Raw genomic sequence first — 27,091 nt, forward strand, 5'->3', positions numbered from 1 at the left:
GAGCTGTTGATTTGTAAAACAAGAATGTGATCCTGTACAGAAGCACTTACATTCTGAACAACTCAACTATATATTACGTACCTCCTGAAAAAGTCAAATATTACTCCCCTTTGAAAGTATGAAAATAAGACTCTCAAAACTACTTATAAATTTTAATTAAAAGTTTCCAAAGAAAAGGTCTCCATCATTTCTTTCTTGTTTTAATGATAGAAATTTGTAGATTATTTCAACAATCCAATGAAATTAAAATATATATAGTAACTTTCTATTAGTATATGCCTTGAAGAATATAGTACAAGCTTAAGAAATTTTATTTGGCCACAGTTAATGTTAGTAAAGATAGTTAAAAAATCTAAGTAAACATAAATGACCTCCTGGGACCGCAAATTGTATCAAGAAGCAATAAATATACAAAAGAAAAATTTAAAGATAAAAACCAGGAGAATTTCTGTAAGGATTACAGTGCCAGTGAATCATCTTCTAAGAAAAAAGGGATTGAAGCTTTGTTGTTAGAGGAGACACTTTATACTAGGCTGCACAAAGCACTGGGAAGGCTTTCTGTAAGTCAATCCTACTTTGAGAAGGTGGATGACTGCAGAACAAATCTACTTGTTGGACTTCATCATCCAGGTGCAATTCACTGGAATCAACTCTGCAGGAAAAGGAAAAGACAGAACATGCCTGTGCCTGGGATTGAGTTAATAATTGTTCCACACACTAGTTTTTGCAGCACAAAACAGTTATTCTAGCTGTCGTTATCTTTCTTTGTAGTGGTCCTTGGATCATTTGATTAAATAAAAGCACATGCCACCTTTGTGCTAAAAATAGAGAAAAGAGCTGAGTCCACACATAGCTATTTGTAAACACACAAACTCTATCTTTCACTCCGGTTTTTCAGTGTCTGGGTCTCATTTGGAAGGATTAGGTTTTACACAGATAATAAAATCCAGGATAACAAAAGCCAGGGATTCTTTGTACATATCAGGAGAAGATTGGTATAACTCAGTTCCCTTAGTCACAAGTAAAATCTACATAGATTTTTTGTTTTGATTTATTTTTAAATCAAGATCTAGACTAATATAATGTATCCTAGTATTAGTAATCCAGTTTTATAAGGAATGGAATTAACACATTTTATTAACTGGACTGAGAATACAGATGTGTTCTCAGTGTGCTACCTTATCGGGAGACATAAGATGATAATTTATTATAGAATACAGTAAACTCTCATATGCTTTACTAAATAATATGTGCCAATAGTTATTAGCAGCTGACTACTTTTACTTCCTCTCAGCCCCTAATTAGCTTATCTCAGCAATCTATAACCAGGATATATTTCATCTATATGAAAGGCAAAACAATTTGGAAAACCTATACCAAATAATTTCTTTCCTATCATAAACTTCTTAGACTCTGTACAGAATAATGAGGTTTGTAGAGAAAATTACAAATTAGGTATCAGCAACCCCAGATTCAAATCTCAGCCTTGCCAATGTTTAGTCACTTGGCTTTGAGTATTTATTTATTTGAATATTTATCTTCTCTGTGCCTCAGTTTCTTTACCTTAAAAAAGAAATGCCTGTCATGAAAAATACTGGAGGATGAACACTTAGCATATAATGGTTGCTTAGTAAATGTTTCTATTTGTAAGACCTAGCCCATCTTTCACAGTGTCAATCAACTCCTCCCTGGTTATCTTACTAAGGATAAAGCTCTCCTGTCTTCATAATACTTCAGAAACTTTTTTCAGCATCTCTAGAAGTCTGCAATGCCAACTTTCAGCTCCAGGATTTCTTGCTTAGCTATCTATTTCTTAATTCATCTCTTTCTTATCTTTGGTTTAGTTAGGGAAGAAATCTTTGCGGGGGGGGGGTTGTTTTGTTTTCTGATAGTGAAGTCAATAAAGAAAAATGTGATATGGGACAAATTTTCTGGTACTTAGTTTTCTGTTACTTAAGTTTTCTGTTATTTCTTTAGTCATTACAAAAGATGCCACGTGGAATGCAAGGTTTACATGATCATAATTATTGTTGTCCAAGTAACATTTATTTTTCTTGAGCCTTATCACTGTTTTGATATTGGAAAAATAGCTCTAAAATTTTTTGTAGCATCAAGCTTAGAAAAATTATTTTTCCATGATATCTCTTGCTGTGCTTATTTTCTCTGACGTATCTCTTTTTAAAATCCCAAAAACACATAAGCAGGATCCATCACCATATAATCTGTAGGCTATATTTTCTTTTATCACTGCAGCATAATTCTATTTTTGAAAAAAAAACATAGTTGGAAACTATAGATTTGCATTGACACTTATCTTCATTGTGCTACACGATGTTTTCTGACAATGACTTGAGAAGAAAATATATATTTTTTCAAATGATGTATTTTTAAAAGTAATTTTAAATGCTGATCAAAATCAGGGGTTGAGAGTGGCACAATGTTTTCCCATATAGCTCTGATCATTCATTTCCATCCAGACATACGGCAGGCCTGCTCTTCCTGTCCTGGGCTTCTGCAGAGCAGAGCTTCAGAGTCCTTACTGCCCAAATGCACAAGTAAGTTCAACAATTCAGTCCATTTGTTTTTTTTCTGAGCTTGCATGAGCTGTGAATTCTGAAGACTGACTTACCATACTAAAAACCACCTCCATCCTAACTTATTTTATACATATGAAAATGATTATAACCTTAAATTCTCTAATCAAGGAACAGTATAAGTAAACTAATATTCTCTTCAAAGTGTCAACTTAACTACTTCTAAAGTCTTACTAAAGATACATGTTATCAACTAATTGCTTCATCCTTTATTTTGTTACCCATTATTTGAATATTTCTTATTAATTCTATACTTGGATGAATGTTCCTTATAAGAGTGGATCTCATACTTTGGTGTGTATAAGAATCACATGGGGCACATGTTGAAATAAAGATATGGCTGTACTCCATAAAACTGAGTCACATCCAGGAATGGTCAGAACCATCAATTTCAACAAATTGATGGCTCAAATTTAAGAACTGCTTTAAATGTTCGAAGATTATTTCTATCTTATACAAGCTTAGTTCTTTGCTTTCAACCTGGGTTAGGTTTTCTTTTTATTCTTCTCTCCTTTTTTCTTTCCCCCTCAAATGGAATTCCAGTTTAACAAAGATTTAGCTGAGACATTGCCTTAGCTGTAATATCCTAGTTTTGTTGAGGGATCTCTTGGAATTGTTTAATACACCTTGACCTTTGGGTGCTCAATAAGGAGTTTCTGGTTGACTGATTGTCGATACTTCAATAAGTATATATATTTTAGATATATTCTAGGAGAAAAAACATTAATAAAGGAAGATAATACATTAAACTTTTCACAATTATTTGGTAGGCTTTTGCTTCTCTTTTCAAATTCTTGAATTGTCTAGACTAATTTGTTTTCCTGATCAGTAAATCAAGAAGCAAGATTAAAGGAGGACTTCAATCAGCATCAATAATGTCCATGCCAAAGAGAGGGTAATGTTTACAACTATACTAACTAGCAATAGATATTAGAATATGTGGTGGGCCAATGTATGTACCATATAACTTTCAAAGCAGGGGCTCTCATACTGGCCTGCATCAGAATCACCTGTAGGACTGATTAAAACAGAGGACTGGACCCCACTCTCAAGAGTTTCTGATGCCATTGGTTTAGGAAAGGGTAAAGAGTTTGAATTTCTGACAAGTTCCCAGGTGGTATTGATGCCACTGCTTGTTGGACCACATGTTCATCAATTTGTTAAACAGAAAAAGCAAACTTTTGAAACAGAGCTGTAAGGGACTCAGAAGGTACCTTGGAAAGCACAAACGTTAGTGATTTTCAAAGTTTTTCTGGCTATGGGATTTTGCTCCTCATCTCCTCTTCAATGAGTTCCCTCAGAACCTTGATTTTTAAAAACAGGTAAAAATAATAAAAGACTATCTTGGGAAAGAGGAGTTTTCATTGTTTATGGAATATACTTCACCCCGTGACACCCCAATATCCAGCCCCCACACACATGCTGCAACAGAAGGTTATTCTTAGTATGCTGGAGGCACTGGAGGCACTTTGGTCTTGGAAAACAAAGATAAGAAAACTAAGAACCAAAGAGGGAACAATATACGCAAGTGACATAGGAATTGCCAGAAAGATGTGAGTAAATGAAGTCTTCCCTCTGTGTCATGGTGGTGGGGTGGGGGCTCCATCCAGCTCCTCCCCCATGGGTACCAAAATATGCAGATGCTCAAGTCCCTTATATAAAACGGCTTAGTATTTGCTACAACCTACACACTTCCTCCTGTATACTTTAAGTCATCTCTAGATTATTTATAATACTTAATTCAATGTAAGTAGTTGTTATTTTGTATTGTTTAGAGAGAAATGACAAGAAAACAAGGTGTGTACATATTCAGTACAGATGCAATTTTTTTCTGAATATTTTGAGTCAATGGTTGGTTGAATCCACAAATGCTAAACCAACAGATGTGGTGGACCAACTGTATTTAAGTACCTGTCTTTTAAAATATTGGTGGTCTAAGTTGATATCTGCTACTTTTGCCTCATGATTTTATTTCAGTTTTCTATTATTCATGGTCTAAACTAAACATTTATGTTTAATGACTATACAGTTACTCTATGACTACATAGTTACTCAATAACTATACAATTATACAGTAAGATCCACAGCTGAATTATATTATGGAGTTTCTTTTTAGAAATATGCCATTTTGAACAAAAGTTATTGAAAAATAAAAAAGTCAGTTAAAAGTCTAAATAACATGGTTTTGGAATCATTTTTTTTTCTTCTCTATCTTCATTTCAGTCCCTTGCAGGGGCCACCTTAATTCCCACATTCATTAACCTCATTTTTTTGGGAAGAAATACCTTGCTACCTTCTCCCCCTTTGTTTCCCAAGTTGTTTAAGAAATATCCTTCCAGGTTATATAAAAGCATCCTAACAGCTACAGGCAGCAGGCAAAGACTCCATTAAGTTCCTTTTATTTCTGTAAAAGCATGAAAGATCCCACGGAAAGCATTCTTTTTCTTCCTCACCTTGTTTGTGTTCTTATGTTTTAAAAAAATGGGAGGAAAAGCAAACAGGTTATTAAAGAAACCAACTTAGTAACTGGGGGCATATGCTGTACAGATTAAGAGGTTTCATTGTGACATTAGCATTGTTAATTGAAGACACTGTGTGACCTATGTTTACTCAACTATGATTCAAATGAGCATTGAGTATGACTTCTGCTCCTAGAGATTATGTAGTAGATGGCATTAAGTAATTCTTCAATAAGCTGAAATATAAATATGAATACAGGTATTCATATGACAGAAAAGTAGAAGATGATTTTATGAATTAGTCATATAAGAAAATTTGTACTGGAATGTCATTTCAAATATAATCAATCCACAGGAGAGCACCATTTGGCAAAATTGTGGTTAAATTTTGATTACCTTTAAACCTATAAGAGAGTCTCCATCCTAAACATCTATATTGGGAGAAGTTGAGGAATAAATGCCAGAAATTCTGGGATTCTAGTCACATATCTACTATTTATTAGCACAGACATTCTGAGCTCCAAATTCCTCATCAGTAAAAAGGAGCTGAGGCCTTGCCTTCCTATCTAGTATTTTAGTGGGAGCCAAGTGTTATAATGCAGATGTACACTTTCCACTTCTAAGGCTCTATATAAATGGGCAGTTATTAACTCACTGATCTTTGCTAATTATTTCTTCTTACTTGCCATAATATTTGCTTTCCTTCTTTCCTCCCTTGCCACTTATTCCTTAAAAGAGTTTTCTTATACATTTATTCATGTGTGTATATATTGTTTAGGCTACCTCTCCTAGAGTTTTAGAACCAGATTCCCTAGAGTCTACTGTTAGAGAGAAGCGATCTCAACAGTAGCAGAGGTGACTAAATTGAACCACCAAAATCTATTGCTGTATACTGCAATCTTACAACTAAAACAAAAATGGAAACAAACACCTTAGCTATTGCTGGGTGCAACAAATTCTAAACGATTATTTTAATCTGAGAAACTCTTTGTTCAATCAAAATCCAATGTGGAAACCCAGTGCCTGCATGCAGAACAGATGGGAGCAGAGAGACTCTAGCTGAAGTGGGCACAGAGTTCTGTGGAACTTACAGGTGCCTGGTGAGCCCTCAATTGTTGACCCTTCACAGCTGAGCACTGATCTTGCGGCTCACAGAGGTAAAGGGTATGCTGATACTGTGTAAGGCAAATTTCTGTGTTTATATTAATAAGGCAAAGCCACCAACAAGGGATATGCAATGTGATTTGGAAAGTTCTCCAATGTGCAGATATTAGAATTATCTTCTGAAGAGCATAGTTTTTATTTTATTTTAGTAAAGCACCCTGAAATGCATGACTTTTGATGATGACATATAAGATGGCTATGGCATTTTGATATGGACAAAGGTAGAAAGTCAAAATTGGGGAAGGAGTTGTAAAAAATAGGCTGTGACTTTATAACAGTAATGTAGAAAGAGTTAAGTAACAAACAGGTCATCATTTAAAAGTGGAGTACCTTTTGATTGAGAGGAATGTTGAATTTCTTCCTGAATGACTGTAAATAGAACAAACATGCTTAATAATAATAAGTTTATAGTACTATGTGTTGCTGAATCCAGATTGAAAATATTTTACTGTGTAGCTACTTTCTCTGTTTTTTTTTCATATGCTATTAATTTAAAAGGAAATTATATAGATACTTTTAGTATACTCGCTAATTTAGAAAATTCTGATTTTGTTCACTGGCTTAAATATTGTGATTTAGAAGTGAGCATAATGGTAGTCATTAAGGAAAATGTTCAAATACTAGAATGAGAAAAAAATCCAGAACATACTGGCCAATATAATTACATTTGTAATTTTTTATTTTAAATGTAATTTTTAAAATAATTTTAAATATTTGTGATGCAAGTTTCAAACATAAGCAAAATAGCTTGAGTTGGCATACTGATGTTGTTATGTGTTCTGGGTACTTTGAATAGTTCTTTAATAAGCTGATACTCAATTATCTCCTAATGTGGCAAGAGAGATTTTAAATAAAGTTTTTATATTATCCAAATATAACTTGCAACAAATCTTGTAACTAAAAACCACCTGTAAAATCTATTTGTAACGTGAAAAAAGTCTTCAAAAACCATAAATAAAATTAAATACTGCAGTGTGAATGTGAACTTTAATATTTATAATATTTACTTGATATATTTTGACACAAGCATAATTAACACAAATGCAAATATTCTCTTATATTCTTAAACTATCTTCATCTTACAACTGTAAGAGTAGAAAATCTAGACTGCATTTGATCACTCACCTCTTTAACACAACAAATTTATCATGAAATTACCATTTAATAATTTAATAATTAACAAATAATAGTCCATAATTTTTAAAATGTTAACGCCCATATGTTATTCTTCAAAAAACTCTAACAGGGGAAAGGATAAAGCCAAACAAGATATTTGGATTGAAAACATAATATCCTAATTCAATTTTTCTTTGCCAAAGTTTCAGACCCAGAGTTTACGTCTGTCAGACCAGCACAGAAAATCACATCTGTGGAGAGGAATAGTCAGCATTACCTTAATTGAGGGGCGAGACCTCAAAGCGATGGATTCCAATGGGTTGAGTGATCCCTATGTGAAATTCCGGCTTGGGCATCAGAAATATAAAAGCAAGGTAGCTCTTTACTATTTTTATTTTGTTCCTTCAATGTTGGGGAGAAATTGATTGGTTTATAACCATGTTTTAGGAGATAAGAACACCAGATACTTTGGGATGCTACAACACCAAAAATTCTATGACTTTTCTTACTTTATGTGATAGATGACCTTGGGTAAACTATGTAATTTCTCTTTCTCAATTTCTTTATATAACCCAAGAATAGTGGTAGGGACTATCTCTTAGTACACCTGTGAGAATTTAAAAGAAAGATAGCAACACCACCAAAAAGAACATAGATAATGCCAGCACATAAAATGCTCAGAGTGTGGGTTATTAAGTAGTGCTATTATCCATACTACAAGTAGCATTATTTTACAAGTCATAGAAATCTTTGTAAGATCATTTAATTCTGACTTGTACCAATGCAGATTTCAAGATTTTATTTTTATTTAAAAAACAAAGGATCAAATTCCTCCTGCCACTATGACCAATGTGCCATTGCATAAGTTACTTAGCCTTTGTATACTACAGTTACCCAACTGTAAAAATGAGAATTAAAATAATTCCTACATAAGAAAATTATTGAGAAGAGTAAGTGAATATTGCCTTGCTTATATACCTAGTAAACGCTAAAGGCAGAAAGAAGAGGAAGAATGGCAACAATAATAATAGTTACAGAGCAACAAGTATGTTCTTAGTAATGACATATTAAGTAGTAATAGCAGCCTATTATTGATAGAAGTAACAATAACTTGTAAAGGTCATAGCAACCATAACTATATTTTGAGCAATTTTATCTGTGTGATATCCAACTATAATTTCCTTATGATCAGTTTTTATTCATAGACACCTTGGGACAAGTGATTGTCCCAACTGATTGATCCTGAATTAAAGGTAACATTCCATTTTGATGGGAATTCCTTTTCCTTGGTATTAACATTTTCATGTATTTTTGATACAGAGCCCACCTAGTTCCCTTCTACCCTAGGAAGTTTTCATCCATATTTAAGATGCTTAGAAATAACACAGACCTGATTCATTAGCAGGCAGTGAGATCTGCTAGCAGGCTGTTTGCTTTTCTTATGGAGTGCCTACATAGAAAGGGAAGGCATCATTTCTGACCTCAAGGAAATCATAGGGGGAAGACAATCCTAAAAATGAAAACTAAAAGTTACTCTGTGTATGGCCAGATAGGTTAAGACTACCATACCCCAAAATACCATAGAGGAGCACGTGAGCCCATTTTAAGATATTTGCATTATTAGAGTATTTATCCAGTGTCATCCACTTTTTCTGCCATGGGGCTTAATACAAATTTTAAAGCGACTACTATTTACAAAAGTAGGTATCTATGGTCCTTCTGTCTTCTTTCAACACCATTTCTGTGTCGTGTTGTAGTAGACTTACAGATTCCTTAGTTTTACATTCTGCTCTGTAGGTATGAAATATGAAACCCGGCTATGGACATGTGCCTCTTTTTGCTCTTTCTGTACATGGTGTATTGCTGAGTAATTACAGATTATGTACTTTAAAAATTGTGATTAATTTGCATTACGTTTGCATATAACATACTTCATTGCTTTCAAACTCTTTATGTCTGGAGATATGCCATATATTAAAAAGAGAAAAGGCCACTATATACCTTCTTACTAAAAGAAAAGAACAGGGAAACAAATATGGATGCTGTTTAACAAAATGCTGAATGGAATTTCAGAACACATAAGTATAGGTAACTTTGTTGATGATTCTGCCAGGTGTCTCATCTGAAAATTACAGAATTGACTTTAGATATCTTTCTTGTATATGTAGCATGAAGAACATACAAAGTTTCTCCATAGGAGTACTGTATCAGGGTTAGAATACTAAAGTAAAAATTTGTTTGTCCACCTCAACACTTCTTACTTTTCCCTCCTGATCCCAAAGAACTTCAATATCTATTTTTCATGTACTCAATTCAAGACACCAGTGGAGGGAAGGGTAAGTAAGAAAATAAACTCTGGGAATTCTCATCTTCCTTTATCATGACTATGAATTATGTCTTCATCCATCAACAATGATTATGTAGAATAAATGTTAGTATCTGAGTGAGTTATTTGTGAACTACCTTTTCAATATAATTCTCATTTTTCATCTGTTATGAAGATAATCAAGGGATTCCTTTTTATTTTTCAGGATAAATCTTTTGGGGTCTACTCAGCAGTAAAAATGCTAAAGCTTTAATGACTAATTTCCATTGGTTTAAAAAGCATATTTACATGATTTTTCTAGGTGATACCTAAAGCCTGATTTAGTGTTTCAGGTTAGTTTTTTAAAGGCTTCTATTGGTAGCAATGACTTTTTGGTTTTCCAGATTATGCCAAAAACTTTGAATCCACAGTGGAGGGAACAATTTGATTTTCATCTCTATGAAGAAAGAGGAGGAATCATTGACATTACTGCATGGGACAAAGATGCTGGGAAAAGGGATGATTTTATTGGCAGGTTTGTAAGATTTGATATTTTGACTCACCCTGGAGGGTAAATCTTTACTGAAAGAATATTTGTTTCAAGTCTGTAGATGATCTTTACTGTTTTGAAGGGAGGGATCTTTCCATTATAGAGCAAGGCTTGAATGAACTGAAAAATAAATTCAAAGACTAACCAGTAGGTGGCAGTTTTGACTAGTTAATGGACACAGGCTATTCCAATTTGATATCCAGAAATTTTCTCCAGATGTCACATTGTGCACAAAAGTTATGGGAGTTGAAAAAGAGGAATTTCATCTGATATGGGATACTTAAAGGAACAAAGAGCATATTCATAGTCTGAAAGGTGATCTGAGATAATATTTATTTTCATAAAGCATATTGTAACCATAAAATGCATTATTTCCTACAACTCCCTACAAGGTAGGGAATCTTTATAATCTCTTAGGAGTTCATAAATCTGTAAAGAGTTCCCAAGTTTTAGTGAAGGAAGCATGTAATTGAGGTAGACCCATGTTAATCTGATAATGCAACAAAAATGTATTCCGAGGCTTACATGACATTTCTGTACAAAGTCAAGGTTATTCTGAATGACTACATGAGTCATATGAATTGTTTGCTTATTATAAAGCCTGTTTTACAGTTTTGATAGTTATATATGTGTCTTTTATAGTGAAACACATGGAAACCTGCCAATACTGAAAAAAGTGTAGTGTACAGAAGAATTTATTAGTTTAAAAACTCCTTCACTATAGTTCACATGAATTCCAAGTCATCAAACTTACAATTCAAAACAAATTCAGACATACTAACAAAGGGAATTTTACTCTAGGAAAGTAAGAACTGTAATCCAACCCACCTTATTTATGTTTCCATTTTTAATGATTCTGATATGCGTGTTTTTAACATTTTATTAGCAAATAATAGTTGTATGGGGGGGTCCATTGTGACATTTCCATATATGCTTATGATATATCTTGGTTAGGTTCACCTCCACCACCACTCTCCCTCATCCCCCTCCTCCCACTTAAACAATTTTAACAGGTTTCATTGTTTTATTTTCATACACGAATATAAGGTACATCAACCATAGTCACCCTTCTTTACCCTCTCTATTCACTCTCTCCCCTCCCACTAGTACTCACCCCTTAACAAGACCTGTTTTACATTCCTGTCCTTCATTTTTAAGTGTTTATTCATTGTTCAAAGGAGTTTCTCCATGGTATTTCACCCATTAATATATTGGACTTTAATCAGATAAACCCCCATCTATTACTCTTCCTTGCTCTTTCCCCCTTTCCTCATTATTCAACAACTTTCAGTACATTTTGTTATGCCATCTTCCTACACAGGTCAATGTATTTAGATATTATTCACTCTCTCTGTCATTCTCTTTTCCTCTATCCTTCCCCACTCCTTTGCAACAGTCTTACTATTGCAAACATGTTCTATACATACTGATATTTCTGTGTTTGTGTGTGTGTGTGTGTATATATATATATATATATATATGTGTGTGTCTATATATATACATATAAGTTTTAGGCAATAGTTTTAACCACATGCTTATAAAATGAAAGGTCAAAGATTAGCTTCAATTAACTTTTAATATTTTACTTATATAATGAAATTGGGAAAACACCAGTATAATCTAATACTGTTACACTTCAATCCTTTTTTTTAAAGCAAATGCCTTTATTACACTTTTTCCCCCCTCACTAAAACACTGTTTTCAGTTTTCTGAAAGTTCCATCTGTTCTCTTTGGCATAGGGTACTAGCCTAAATAGTGGTAGACATCTGTTAATACATTAAATAAATTTCACTGTAATTATATATTCATGATTCTATATCTTTCAATAAGCTATGAGGTCCTTTAAGTAGGTGTCATCTAGTTATTTGTTGAATGAGCAATTCATTTTTATACTTGATAGTAATATTAGTTATACTTAGTAATCAGATAATCAGAATGACTACCATGTGTAACTTGCTCACTCATTACTCTATAGTCATGCTTTCTTATATTGACAAATTAATGGAGACTATTTCCTAAAAACTACTAGCTTCTGTACTTCTGATTACATGTTATATGACATTTTCTTATCCTTTTTTCCAATAATGACAAATATCCTCTTATGTATTTTTTCCTTTGAAAAGAATTTCAAAATTCAGAAATTATGAAAACTCTCAGCCCATTTGGTGCCAGCCTTTCCCTTTCCCTCCCTTGATAACATTGTTAGTTCAAAGGTAGAAATGGACGGCAGAGGGGTAGATCTATTTATCTTTGTTTCTAAGGTTTTGTCCATATTCAGGTTAATTTTGAGAGAATAATGACAAATTGCTGGGTAGAAGATTATAAGGGTTACTCTAGATACTTGCAAAAGCTAAGAAAATCTTATGATGTTCAGTTTTTTGTCACATGCTAAACGTAATTGCCTCTGAAAGCTATTTGAGCCAAAAGATTGTAGACTTGCAGAAACACAGCATAGGTAGGGACAAAATGATTCCTAACAGAGCTCTTGAGTACCAGTTTAACTGATTTCCACAATGAATGGACTTAGTGTTGAATATTGAGATAAGCAAAGATGAGCAATAGAAACGGATGCACACTCTCTGGTTTAACAAGATACCTTCAGCAGAAAAAAGGACATGACTATGGTGAATCATTATTTCAAGTCTATTTGATGTCTGAAGAGCCCAGGAAACTCAAGTTACTTAAACTTATACTTATTAGGTTAAACACACCCTTCCACTGCAAAATAATACATTATTTACCTCAGTGACAAGTGAGTCTTGTTTATTTATTTGAAGGTTGTATGGTAACAGTGGAGATAATGCAGCCTATAATAGAATTTCTGAATTCCCAAAATAGCTTGGAAGAGAATTGACTTATCTTCTAATTAAATTTGTGTTATCAGGGTAATGTAACAGGAATAAAACTGTCATTGTGATCTTCTCTCTTTTTGGCAAGCTATCATGGCAGCATTCTATGTCTGTATTAATTTAAAAATTAAAGGCTCTTCTGGCTGGTGGATGGTGAGTAAATTTACAGTTGACTGTGGAGGATAACACCATCATTTCAAGGGTTAATAACTTCTTCAAAGGGTAGTCTCTAAACTAATTTCCAAATTTAAGAATATTTATATGGATTAGATTATTTTTTAGGTAGATTATTATGCTACAGTTTGATGACTGTTCATTATATTTTCCATTTTGGAACACATATAGTTATTTTTGACAATGTGTTTTGTAAATGAAAATTCAATAATGGGGTTTGTTTGTTCATAACAAAAACAAGACTGTTTCTGAGTTAAAGAGCCATATTCAACTCTGGAGTGTTGAAACAGAAGTATTTTAACAGTGGGCATTAGCCCTTCCATTCTTACTTGAATCCATTCCGTCAGGCCCCTGCCCCCAACAGACCACCAAAACTGCTCCCGTCAAGGTCAGTTGTGAACACCAAGTCGCTGAATCCAATGGCCAGTTTGAACCTTCAGCTTACCTGATCTAGCCTCAGAGCTGGTCTTGGCTAATACCTTCCTTCTCTTGGAACATGTTTTCCACTTGGCTGCCAGGACGCCTCAGTGTCCATGTTTTTCCTCTTACCTTAATGAATGCTCCTTCTTGGTTTCTTTTACAAATTTTTCTTTCTATCTCCCTCATATCGTAATTCTGGAGAGCCTCAGATCTCATTGGACATCTTCTCTGTCTATACTTGCTTCTGTGGGCATCCATTCCTATGCTTTTCACACCATCTGTAGGTTGACAACTATCTATGTACAGGTTCACTCTACAACTCCTCCTCCTGGTAACTTCAGAGTATGCATCCAACTCCCAGCTTGATATTGCCACTTGACTAACAGGCCCCTCCAATTTAGCATGCCTAAAGCTCAACTTCTGATTCCCAACCTTGCAAATATGCTCTTCCTTCAGGCTTTTTCTTTGTGCATTGCTAACACCAAATACACTAGAGACATTTTTAATTCCTTTCTTTCTCTCACATATCAAATTCAAAAGCAACCTGCTAACTTTTCCTTCAAAATATATTCAGCATCCACAACTATGTTATTTATCTTACCATTACTACAACAAATACTTGATAAAATTGACTTCTGAAGAGAAAGGGTTTTTTTGTTTTTGTTTTTGTTTTTTTTTTTGGCTCACAGCTTTAGAGGTTCCAGTCTATAATCAATTGACCCCCATTGTTTTGGGTCTATGAGGAAGTAGCCCATCATGGAAGAAATGTGTGGCAGAGCAAAGCTGATCACCACATGACCAGGAGGCAAAAGAGAATAAGGAGGGTGAAGGGTCCCACTGTCTTCTTCAAGGGTACACCCTCAATAACCTGGGGATTTCTCACTGAGCCCCACCTCTTAATGATTCCACCACCTCCCAGTAAGACCAACCTAGGAACTAAGCCTTTAACAAATGAACCTTTGGGGGATTTGGAAGATGCACACTATAGCAACAGCTGCTCATCACTTCCATCATTATAATTATAATTGAAACCACCACCAGCTTTCATGTAGACAATAGCAATGAATGGCCTTTAATTCTTGTTCTTCCTTTTACCCTTCCCCTCTTATTACAAACAGTCTGTTTCCACTATAGCAGCCAGAGTAATATTTTTTAAACACAAATAAAATAATGTAATTCCTCTGTTCAAAACCCTTCACTTATTTCCCATTGTGGTCTGGTGAAAACCAAAGTCCTTGCAGAGGCCTATAATGTTCTGCATGATCTGTTCCTATTACTGCTCTGCCTTGACCTCTGCACTCTGCCTCTCCTGCACTCTACTCACTCCCAGCCACACTGGACCTTTCCCCCAGACACACCATACACCTGTCATCCTCCAGGCCTTTCCCTCAGTTTGTAATCTTCTTTCTTCAGGTTTGCCTTGCCTTTTCATTTTCTTTAGATCTGTACCCAAATGTCACATCAGGGAGACCTATTGAAAGCCTCTTTAAAATCAGAATCCCCTTTCTCTGGTATTCCCTTCTCCTTGCCCTACTTGGCTTTTCTCCATAGAAGTAGCCACCATTTGGTATACTATGCATCTCACTTATTTGTCATTTATTTTGTCTTACTAGAATGTGAGCTCCATGAGGGCAGAGATTTTTTCAGTGTTTTGTTCACTGTAGCATCCTCAATACCTAGATAAGTATATAGCATATAATAGGTGCCAAATAAGTATTTGTTGAGTATGAGTTTAAACATTTGAAGTTTAATACCAGAAATTATGACTGTTCACTCTCTAAATAAAGACTGACCTGACACCAAGTGTTAATAAAACGGCAATTAGAACATAACTTAGTAGAAAGTACAACCTTGTTGTAGTTGTATTAAGATGTGAGGCTATAATTCAAAAGGCAATAATTAATGTATTAAAATGGCCTGAATAATATTTATAGTTAAAATACCATATTGTGATATTTAAGGTGGAAGTAGCCAATACACTTAGCAAGCTGTTTTTATCATAACATTTTTAATTGACATATAAAATTTATGTATTTATGTGGTACCATGTGATTGTTTCAAATGTATGTTGTGTAATATTCAAATCAAAGTAAATATACCAAGCACCTCAATATTTAGGATTTCTTTTTTGGAGGAAACATTCAAAATCCTTTCTATAGCATTGTAAAAAATACACAATTCATTATTATTTCTTAAGATTACCCTATCATGTTATAATAGCCTACCAGAACTTCTTTCTCCTATAACTTAACACCCACTGGTCAACCTTTCCCCATCCCTCTCATCCCAGAAGTCTCCCTAGCCCTGGAAGCCACTATTCTACTCTCTCCTTCTATGAGTTCAACTTTTTTAGATTCCATGTATCAGTGAGATCATAGCATTGCTTATCTTTCTGTGCCTGTGTTATTCCATTTAAATAATGCCTCCAGTTCTATCTATGCTGTTGTGAATGACAGAATTTCATCATTTTATAGTCAAATAGTATTTTATTACATATATGTGCCATATTTTCATTATCCATTCATCAGTTGATAGATACGTAGGTTGTGTCCATTTCTTGGCTATTGTGAATAGTATTGTGATGATCTCTTTGACAAAGTACAGATGTCTCTTTTGTTATACAGATTTAACTTCCTTTGAATAAATACTCAGGGGTGCATTTGCTGGATCATATGGTCATTCTATTTTTAATTTCTTGCAGAACCTTCATACTGTTTTCCATAGTGGCTATACTAATTTACATTCCTACCAACAGTTTTCTCCATGTCCTTACCAGCATGTTATCTTTTGTCTTTTTTTATAATAGCAGTTTTTACTAGAGTGATGTGATATCTTGCTGTGGTTTTGATTTGCATTTCCCCTGATGATTAGTGATGTTGAACATTTTCTCATATATCCTGTTGATCACTTGTATGCTTATTTTGAGAAACATCTATTTAGATCTGTTCCTCGATTTTTAATTGACTATTTGAGGGAAGGGGTGTTATTGATTTAAATTCCCTACATATTCTGGATGTTAATCCCTTGTCTGATATATAGCTTGCAAATATTTTCTCCCATTAGTGTAGGTTGTCTCTTCATTCTGTTGATTGTTTGCTTTGCTGTACAGAAGCTTTTCAGTTTGACATAATCCCATTTTAAGAATATTGATTCTTCCAATCCATGAACACAGGGTGTCTTTCATTTTTTTGTCCTCTTCAATGTATTCCATTAATGTTTTACAGTTTTCATTGTAGCTATCCTTTACATCTTTGGTTTAATTTATTATTAGGTATCATATTTTTATTGGATATTGTAAATGGGATTGTTTTCTTGAATTTTTCAGATAGTTTGATATTACTGATTTTTATGTATTGAGTTTGTATCCTACAACTTTGCTACATTTGCTTATAATCATTGTTGCAATAATTGCTTTGGTGGAGTGTTTGGAGTTTTCTATGTGTAAGAACATGTCATCTGCAAACAGTGACAATTTAACTTCCTCCTTTCAATATGAATGGCCTCTTTTTCTTTCTTTTGCTTGATTTCTCCAGCTTTGATTTCTAGTACTGACTGTGGTTGAACAAAAATGTTAAAAATGGGATCTTTGTCTTATTCCAGATCTTCAAGAGGTATTTCTTAGAATTTCCTCATTCTGTGTGGCATTAGCTATAGACTTATTATATATGACCGTTATTATGTTACGAGGGAATTTTGCAAGCTTGCCGAAGTATGCTCTGATAATGGAATCTCCCCCCAAATAGTTGATCAGTGGCAACTTTGGGCAACAGAAAGGAGTCATAGTATTCATCACTTTGTAATGTCAAAGATGGTGGAAAACGTCAATATAATCATGAACTAAAAACACTTTAGTAGACACATATTGCATTCTTTCAATAAAAATGTTTAAAATGGGATCTTTGTCTTGTTCCAGATCTTCAAGAGGCATTTCTTAGCATTTCCTCATGCAGTATGGCATTAGCTGTAGATTTGTTATACATATGACCATAATTATGTTGAAGTACATTCCTTCTACACCTAATTTGTTCAGAATTTTCACTTTTCATCATCATGATATCTAGGTGTTAATGCCATTTAATTGCTAAATTTTACACAAAAATATGTTTACCATGAATAGAAACCAACAACAATAATGGGTTAGAACTTGTAAGGTACTATTACATACATTAGCTCAATATCAGGGCATAACAAGGATAATGCATATTATACCAATTTTGCAAAGGCAAATAGTGAGGCCTTATTTGCCTAAAAACTTGCTTAGCTATTATTCAACTGGAGTAATTGATCTGAGACTCAAACCCAGGTCCTCTGACTCTAAAGCCCAACCTCATTTTACCATAGTCTTGTATTCATCACGTTTTTCTGGAAACCTTTAAGTGCTCAGTAAAATACCAAGAAGTCAGTAAACCAATTTAGGTGATGTAGACCACATTGCAAGTTTGAACAACTCTTACCTGTTGCTGATCTACAGATTTCAAGTGAAGGTGAGATAATGTTAGTCTGCATGTAATTGTTTAACTTTCTGATCACTTGCATTTTGGCAAGCAAGATGGACTGCCACCTTTACAATAATCAGCTAATAAATCCTCCTGATTGTTACACTGTTATGCAGAGCAGTAATCTGAACAAATTGGCTGCTGACAGCTGAGGTAAATTGCCAAGAATGAGTGCTGTCAGAGAACAAGTTGTTTTTATGAATGTGCAGAATAAGTAAATCCTGTGTCATGCAATTTTATTCAGTTGGAGTTATTTGCAATCCAATATAGCAAGATTTATAGCAATATTTATTAGTGTGCAAAATGCTTGTTTATCTTTGAAGTGGCATTGATTTGGGGTGCATATATTTTATGTTGGTGAATTGCTAGTGACATTATTTGTTGTCTTGTTATCAGGGCCTAGGCATTGGTGTTTCCCAGTACAACACAGTGTTTTAAATGTAAGATTGAGTAGAGAGTTGAATTTCAACAAAAATTTTATTAAGCAATATACAATAAGAAGCACTCTGAATTGGCAAGATCAAAGTGAAAAACAAATGCTTTCCAATTCTTCTCAACTCTATATTTAAGGCTAAGAAGAGAAGAGAATGTGCATATGTAGGTGCACACATACGTGTGTTCAGGTTTGAAGTGGCAAATGAAGAAAACAGCCTTTGACTTTTAGCATTAACAAAATTAATGGAAAATGGTGGAGGGTGAATTCAACTACAGTATATTGTAGGAAGTTTTGTATATGTCACAATATACCTCCAGTAAAACAATAAGTTAATAAAAATTTAAAAAGCAAACAATAAATAATAAAGTTAAAATTCAATATATTTGAGCATTTGATACTCTATGACTCTGATTTGGAGCATTTCCTGTCTGTGACCACAAAACTACACTGATTATTTTACTTCCTACATAAATAAGAACGAGAGCATCCATGCTACATTATTAATATGAAAGCACAAAGACATGTGCTTTCAGAAAATTCTGAACTGAAGAGATTTTGTTTATGAAATCACGTTTTACATTTTCTTACTAAAGATTAAAAGAATCTTTCCTTAGAGAGATAGATAACCTTTAAATAAAGAATGGAGAGTGTCATCGATTTTTATCTTGGTTTTTCATAAACTCAACTTAAACCAAATACATTTTAATCTCTTTTTCATGAGTTACTCTTTTCTCTTCTGAAGTTTTTCTCAGAAAACACATGATCATTGTAATATTTCCTAAATACCGGGCAAAGTTTTCAAGATAATTTCCATGCACCACCACATATATATTAGATGGTTTACCTTTGAGTCAATGAATAGGGAATTTTGCAAGCTTGCAGAAGTATGCTCTAATAAAGGAATCTCCCCCCAAATAGTTGGTCAGTGGCAACTTTGGGCAACAGAAAGGCAGTCACAGTATTCATCACTCTAATGTCAGAGGTGGTGGAACACTTCAATGTAATTATGAACTAAAAACACTTTAGAAGGCACATATTACATTCTTTCAAATGCAAACATTCTAAAGAGTTAGATATATTAACTTGTATGAGCTTATAATATTTACTATTATACTAATGTAAAGTAGATATCAGGTATTAAGAAATTTCAAAAAGTTTCATAAAATTTATTATTAAATTTGATAAAATTTTGGGTTTTTTTGAAAATCCACTCCCCTAAAAAAATCTATAGAGGCTTATCTCTGAACGTCTCACTTTCAGAAGTTTTGCTAATCATCGTGGCTTCAAAATATCATTAGCTAATACTTTAAGTAATGAAGTGTACTTACAATTTCATGGTTTAAGAGAATAGGTGTAAATTTCTGTGGCAAATATTCTTCTTGATAATTTTGAACTGTTTTGGTTAAATTCTTGCTAGATCTGACTACACCACCAATGTCTTATGAATCATACTGTGGCTGACACAGAGCTCAAGCAGTAGTAGAAGTGTCAGCTCTGCAGATTCTTGTCTATCATTGCCGCTCACTTGTGCATGCTCAATTAGCACTATCTTAAATCTGCAGTTCTTTTACTGGGAACTTTTAAAGCCAATGGTCCATTTTGTGAGGATTAGTTTAGTTAAAACTAGATTGTATAATCTGTAAATCCACTTAACAGAGCATGTAGGAACTGCAGTTCAGTAGCACAAGTGTGCACCAAAGAGCACACTGTCACCTCCTTGGTGCTGGCAACTCCTGCTCTTTCCTTCAAATATTTGTAGGTAATATGTGACACATTCAGTGTACAGACCACCTGTATTAATGCATAGGTTAATTATCAATGATGCTTGATTTCTGTCGTCTTTTTAAATAAAAAGTAGTTCCAAATAATTCCAACACTTCTTGTACTCCAGGGAACTCATTCCTATATACCCAGGGTGCTAATTACAAGGCTGTGTTATTTGGAAAGTATCAGTCACTGCTTCAGGGATGGCAGATAGAAAGGCAGAGGAAAAGAAAAGGTGATAGATAACGAACTCAGAATATTCTCCTTCAGCTATTAGGGAAAAATGTCATATCATAAAGATGAGTAAGGTTCTTTCATACAGTTAAAAGTATATATACATATGTATATGTATATATACTTTTATATATTATATATACATATTGTATATATATGTTTTAAAACATATGTGTGTGTTTTAAGGTACAAAGAAATTTAACAGGTGATGTGCAAGTCGGGAAACATGATCCAAGCTCTTGCTATCACTTAATTTCTCTGAACCTTAATTTCCTCATTTGTGGAATGAGGCAAAGTAGCTCTAAAATCTCCTCAGTGTCGAATCTGTTTTGATTATTCTATTGATTGATTGACTAATTAATATAAATTGGGTTTTGGTACAGACAGTTTAAGTTTTCTGATTTCAAACTAAGGCCAACATGATTATGTAGCTACATATTATATTTACATAGCACTCTCAACTTTTCAAAGTACTGTTATCTATTATTCTTGTGTCCTTACAACTCTATGCAAAAAAACAAAAAGGTTTTAAATTTTTCTTTTTGAAAATGAAGAAAGCTGAAGCACAAAGAGTTTAAGTGATTTGTTTAATATCACAATACAAATGAATAATTGAGCTTCATTAAAAATTCAGTGTTCTGAACCCCTGGCCATGTACTCTAAAGCCAAATAAGTTTGTTCAAAGCAACACAGAATCTGTAGTTCTAGAAAAAGATCTGAAAAACGAGAAGGTTCAAAAGGGGCAAAATCCTAAAATCTAAGAGGACCCGACACATGGGTACCTAATAAATAGTGAGTAAATCAATGAAAGCATGAGTGACATGAGGATTTGGAAGAAATCAGACCACTTTCTAGGAGACCGTATAGAAGAGGCAGAATGAGAATATTATATACTAGCCTTGGCTCTGTCATTGTTGAGCGCTGTTGCAGTGGCTACATTTTTGGTCTCTCCAAATCTCCATTTTTGCATAAGTATTTTAATTCTTACAAAGAACCAACTACATCCTAGGTGGTGTGCTACATGTTTTTTCAATGAAAATTAGTAAACATTATCCGAGAAAACATAGATGCATCGTCTCAGGCAGAGGGGATGCCTCATCAAACATAAAAAAAAATCAGGTGAGCTCTCACATGAATGGTAGGAGATTTATAAGCCATCTGGAATGACAAGTAATTCAGATGCATCAACAAGTAACACACAAGCTAATGGTAGCTTGTGGAGGGCACTATTGACTTGCTAAGGATATTTTATAGATGATGGGAAATCATGGGAGGGATATGATCAGATTTGTAACCTCCACAGGTTTCTCTAGAAACAGAACTTGAGGCAATGATTGGGTTCCTTTATTGGGGATAGTGAAGTGAGAAGTAAAGAAAACCAAATAAGTATTAGATTATCAAGGTAATCTGTTACTGGGCTGGTCACTGTTGTCTGTGTTTCAGAGACATTAGCTGAAGCAATATAGAATGTTTTGGCCACATGCAGTCAAGCAATATAGAATTATGTTTGGGAACAGTCTATGAGAGGAATGAAGATGTGGGAAGTTATCTTCCCTTTCCTATTCCATTGACCTGAGTTCACCCCCAAGGAGACAACTTCATTAATTCAGGGAACTTCATTGGTAGGCGATGTGAGACCCAGATCCTGTTCCCTAGTGTGGCTTTGTATTCAAGTGCAGAAGTAGTCTTAAAACCCAGAAAGTCCAGTTATGTAGCTACTAGACCTAGATACATAGTGGCAGCCAAGGGGAGGCTCCATCCCATTTAAGCAAGTGAAATATCGGCCACTTACAGGTTAAAAAAACACAACAAACAAACAAAAAAACCTATGAGAACCCAAGCACAGTCAAGTGGTCCTTACCACTTACGGTGGTCTGCCTTTGGAAAGGTGCAGCCAAAGTAGCAGCTGAGGCGAAGCAAGCAGCTGCTAGCCCAGGAGATCAGGGTTTCAGGAGAATCTAGAGAAGTGCACAAGATGTGTCAGATAAGTTTTCAAAACATACACGGAGACTCCCTGATATAAACCAGATGTAAGGAGTTGCTCTTTGAATGAAAAAGGAAAGTCTACAGCCCATATTGTCATATTCCTTCCATGGTGAGGTTGGAGGCATGTTCTAGTGTGCCTTGTAATGCAGTTTGAAATCAGATTAGACTAGATTCCTTCTTATACCAGCAAATATTCAGATTTATTGGTAATATACCTGAGGATAGTATTCATTGCCTGTAAAACAAACTTGTTCTTTTAGATTTTTTGGTTTGTGGAATTGCAAAGAAAGGAAAGTGTAGCAAGTATAAACATAAGATTTATAACAAATTGTGGGATTTGGGATTTTTGAAATTTTAAAGTTCATCAAGTTCAATCAGCTCATAATTGCAGATGAGGAAAGCAAAATTCAAGAGGATAAGTTGTCTTGGAAAAAGGTCATATAACTAATTAATGAAGAGTGGAGGGTTAGAACCAAGGGAATCCTACTCTGAACTCCTTTCTCTGTGAATGTTCATGAATTTATGTCAGTGCTTTTTTAACTTTATGTTGTCATTTTTAATGACAGTGTAAAACCATTAATGTATGCCTGTACTGAGCCATGTGGATAACTGTTTAGTACTAATGTATTTAAACGATGGTTTATCCTCCCTTTGTGCAGGGCACAGCAATGCAGGTGAGCCAAATACAGGAGACTCTGCCCCACAACAGTCAGTACTGTATTCACACTGCAATAGACTAGGTCATGGCGTTCCATCTTTATTCAAATTCGTACAAAAGCTGCAGAGGGGTGGAAAATGATTTTCGCTACCCAATTCCAGCAACAATTTCATTTGATACCCATCAATGAAGCTGTAAAACAACACTTATCCTCAAGTTAACAAGACAATTTTGCTTAGTTTTCCCTGGTACATTTAAAATGGCATCTTATTCCTGAGAAGAATTTTTAGAGTTTGAATAACCTCAACTAGACTCTCCAAGTCATCAAATACTCTCTTGTCCAATATGTTTGCCTAAACAGTGTTCTTTACATTAGAATTATTAAAGCCAAATTTCTGAAGCCTAAACATAAAACAATGAGGATGCATATGGTGGAAATATTACGTAGCCATATATGAAAATCTAAAAATGAGACCTTTTGAAACTATTCTAAGCATTGGGAGGAAGGAGAGATAAAGGAGAATGATGGAGGGGGTGAATTGAATTAAGATATATTGTAAGCACTTTTGTAAATGTCACAATGTACCCCCAGTCAACAATAATGTGATAATAAAAATAAAAATCAATAAATATAGAACAAAACCCGAGATTAACTGTTTCTATGAGTGTGCTTGATATTGAAATTATAGTTGATACAGAAACACAATCTTCCTTATGAACTTATATTGTTAATTTAAATTTTATTAGTTTCAGACTTTTAAATCTTTAAGTTGCAAAATTTTCTTAACTGTCTTATAAGGAGCATAATGTGTAGCCTGCTTCCCTAGTCTACATGTATTTTGTAAAGCATTAAAATAAAAACAACATAATTCTATTCTTGGAAATTTGAGATAATTTTTCCTGTTAGAAACAAGCCTGGAATATCACTTGCTTTGAGAGACTGCTAACAGTGTAGCTTCCTCCTGAGATGCAGTTATTTCATGACAGCTGGTAGAGGAAAAAGCCTAGATCTTGAATTCCAGAGTCCTGGGTTCAGGTTTTGACTGCTGCTAATTGTGTGTGTCCATTAAGTCATGTAACATCTCTCTGTCCCTCTGGGTTTTTTCACTGGCAAATTAAGAATTTAAGGGACCACAAATCCTTATGCCTATTAGAATCAAGTAGAGTAACTAAATGGCAGTATTAGTGACAACAGTGTCTAATTCAGAAGACACTTGCCCTATGTTTAAAATTACTGTATTTAGATTCAAAACTTTTATTTAGCACTAGAAGAAAAAGCAACATGTCTGTGAATCAGATTCCATCTATGACCAAATGCATGACCACAGTGAGTAGGAGAAAAAACAGAGCAAGCAAAAGACTCTTCTTTGTCCCAACTGATGCCACCAAAAGTTCGCTGTGGCTTACGATCCCTGTTCAATTCTCTAGTGTTACGGTCCTGATCCAAGCCAGAGATTCATTCACATTCAGCAAATGCCTACGGGTTAGGCAATGCGCCCAGTGCTGGAAAGACCTCTAAAATCATGTTCATGTTTTGTGTTTTCATTAGAGAATACTCTTGAGTGGTTGTTTTTCACAGTTGTATTTTTTACTCTCAATTTATTCCAGATGTTATTGATAAGAACTTATTTCCCATTACAATTAGAATAGTAGATAAGGCCTATGATAATTTTCCCCCCTTGAGAGCTTGAGTAAAGTTTTGAAATGGATGTTCTGTTAACAGAAACAATGAGGTTTCTAGTGTATATTCTAACTTTCAGAAGGTGTTTTTCAGACTTGTAGTAAACTAGTTTCTGACTTTCTCAATCGTGCTTAGCATTTAGCACACAGAGAGTTTCTGCAGCTGACAAGGGCATTACTTTTTGTGTTTTTGTTCCTTCATTCCTTGTGTCCTATTTGCAGCCCTCATTCATGCTAACTGATAGGCAAAAATAAATGTAAATGTTGGACTTTGATTTAGTTTCTAAAATCACCCAGGAGAGATGTTTATACTCAGCTACAAGCTTTGAGTTATCCAGTTAATAGGCATTCAATTTAAAAACAAAATAATAAATAGGCTGAGGGAGGAATACACTGTAGCAAGAATTTAGTCTCTCCTTGGCAGCCAGCCACCCTATTTATGATATATTAAACACATTTTTTCTTGTAATTGGCTATTTCCTGTTTTAAATGTCATTTATTCATGCCTGCCACCTTTCTCTCAAGTTATTAGCCTTATGGTCACCACATTATCTGTCTCTTCAAAATCAATTGACAAGCTCATGAAAAGAGTTTGCAAGGTGTTTAGCTGGGAGAGAGGCAAACAGAGCACGGATTGGCATGTTATGAAACTCTGTGAGGACATAACACTGGGCTATGGTGTCTCCAGGGGGTTGGTGCACTTTAATTTAGACATATAGAGTGTACTGTGAGTAAATTGACATGGCTTTTTAAATGTGAAATTTATGGCATCACCATAGTACATATCTTATTCACTATTTCATAACACTTATAAATGAGGGGAAACACCCCTGGTTTTAAAAGGGACACAAGAACTCAGACTCTTGATAGTTTGCCCCTCTAGACAGTTCACATAGCCTTTCTGAAAGCAAAGCCCCTCTCACCGAGCTCCTTAGGCCACCTAGAGAAGGGAAATCCCACCAGTTCTTGGCTACAGTGACAGTTCTTAATCATCAAACTTCAGATAAGTACCTTTTTTGTGTCTTACAGGAAACAAGCAATTACAGACCCTAAGATAATCAGGTAAATGTTGTGAAGAAAGTCAGCTAGCATGAGAGATATATTCTTTCAGTGGCTCAAATAGTGTTTCTATTGGTTTATTTTTCACATATCTCTAGGCAGCCTTCACTTTTGGTTGATGTAGCAAAAAAGCCACTTGCTGATTTAAAACATTTGTTTCTAGGTGCCAGGTGGACCTGTCCTCCCTCAGTAGGGAACAGACGCATAAGCTGGAGTTGCAGCTGGAAGAGGGTGAGGGACACCTGGTGCTGCTTGTCACTCTGACAGCCTCAGCCACAGTCAGTATCTCTGACCTCTCTGTCAACTCTCTGGAGGACCAGAAAGAGCGGGAGGAGATACTAAAGCGATATGTACGTATGCAACACTCCTCCTTCCTGAATGGTGTGACTAGATGATGTTGTAAACAATGTACCCAGAGTGACAGATGTACTTCTGAGGTGTCTGAGGTGTCTGACAGAAGACAACAGAAGAGAAGCTTCTGGTCACAAGCACACACCACACAGCCTTTGCAAGAGCACTTGTGTTAACCACTGGTGTCTAGGTACTTGGTCTTCTCCAGAATCAATTCCAGAGCAAGCTCTGGATTCTGAGATTCTGCTTAGTGATTTTTCTCATACAGCAAAACTTCCCATAAAGAAAAGTAAAGTTTACATAACATTACCTTAAAATTAATTCATGACTCTGTGTAGTTGCAATTAAGATTTCTTTGCCTTTCCGAGTTTGAAATAGGGTTAATGGCACTTACATTAATTGGCATGTAGGTAAACAAGAGAGCATTCACAGAAGTGATTTTTATTTTCAACTGCTCAGGAAAGCCTTACTTCATTCCTTTCATTTTTACAAATTGAATATAAAATGCAATTAAAAGGAACCCTCCCTCCTTCCTTCTGCTGAATGTGGGGTGAGAGGGTGGGATAGTCACTAAAACAACTACCTTCTCAATTTTCACCAAACCCCAATATTGACAGCCAAATTTCCCTATTTCCCAGCATCCTCTCACAGTGCTTTTCCCATCATCAACAGAGCGGGGAGCTCTTACTCCACCATTCTCTCTCAAAGGGCGACTTGGAAAAGTGAATGCCTGGGTACCCTTGAAGCTGAGGAAAAAAGCTTTTCCACTTAAAATCACAAAGCTTGTATTGTACA

At 34.8% G+C, this 27,091-nt stretch overlaps 1 protein-coding gene across 6 annotated transcripts in view; it reads left to right on the plus strand.

Moving 5' to 3' along the window:
- Mctp1 (multiple C2 and transmembrane domain containing 1) overlaps positions 1-27,091 on the plus strand; it is a 569,946-nt gene that overhangs the window by 364,578 nt on the left and 178,277 nt on the right. For 3 of the 6 annotated variants that reach the window (XM_074077064.1, XM_074077068.1, XM_074077069.1), the window contains exons 8-11: positions 2,478-2,555; positions 7,537-7,707; positions 10,043-10,173; positions 26,109-26,295. In XM_074077064.1, the coding sequence (XP_073933165.1) occupies positions 2,478-2,555; positions 7,537-7,707; positions 10,043-10,173; positions 26,109-26,295 (567 nt within the window). The remainder of the gene's footprint in view (positions 1-2,477; positions 2,556-7,536; positions 7,708-10,042; positions 10,174-26,108; positions 26,296-27,091) is intronic. The other 3 variants (XM_074077065.1, XM_074077066.1, XM_074077067.1) reach the window with 1 other exon arrangement.

Source organism: Castor canadensis, chromosome 6 (genome assembly GCF_047511655.1).
Source record: "Castor canadensis chromosome 6, mCasCan1.hap1v2, whole genome shotgun sequence".
In the NCBI taxonomy this organism is placed as follows: domain Eukaryota; kingdom Metazoa; phylum Chordata; class Mammalia; order Rodentia; family Castoridae; genus Castor; species Castor canadensis.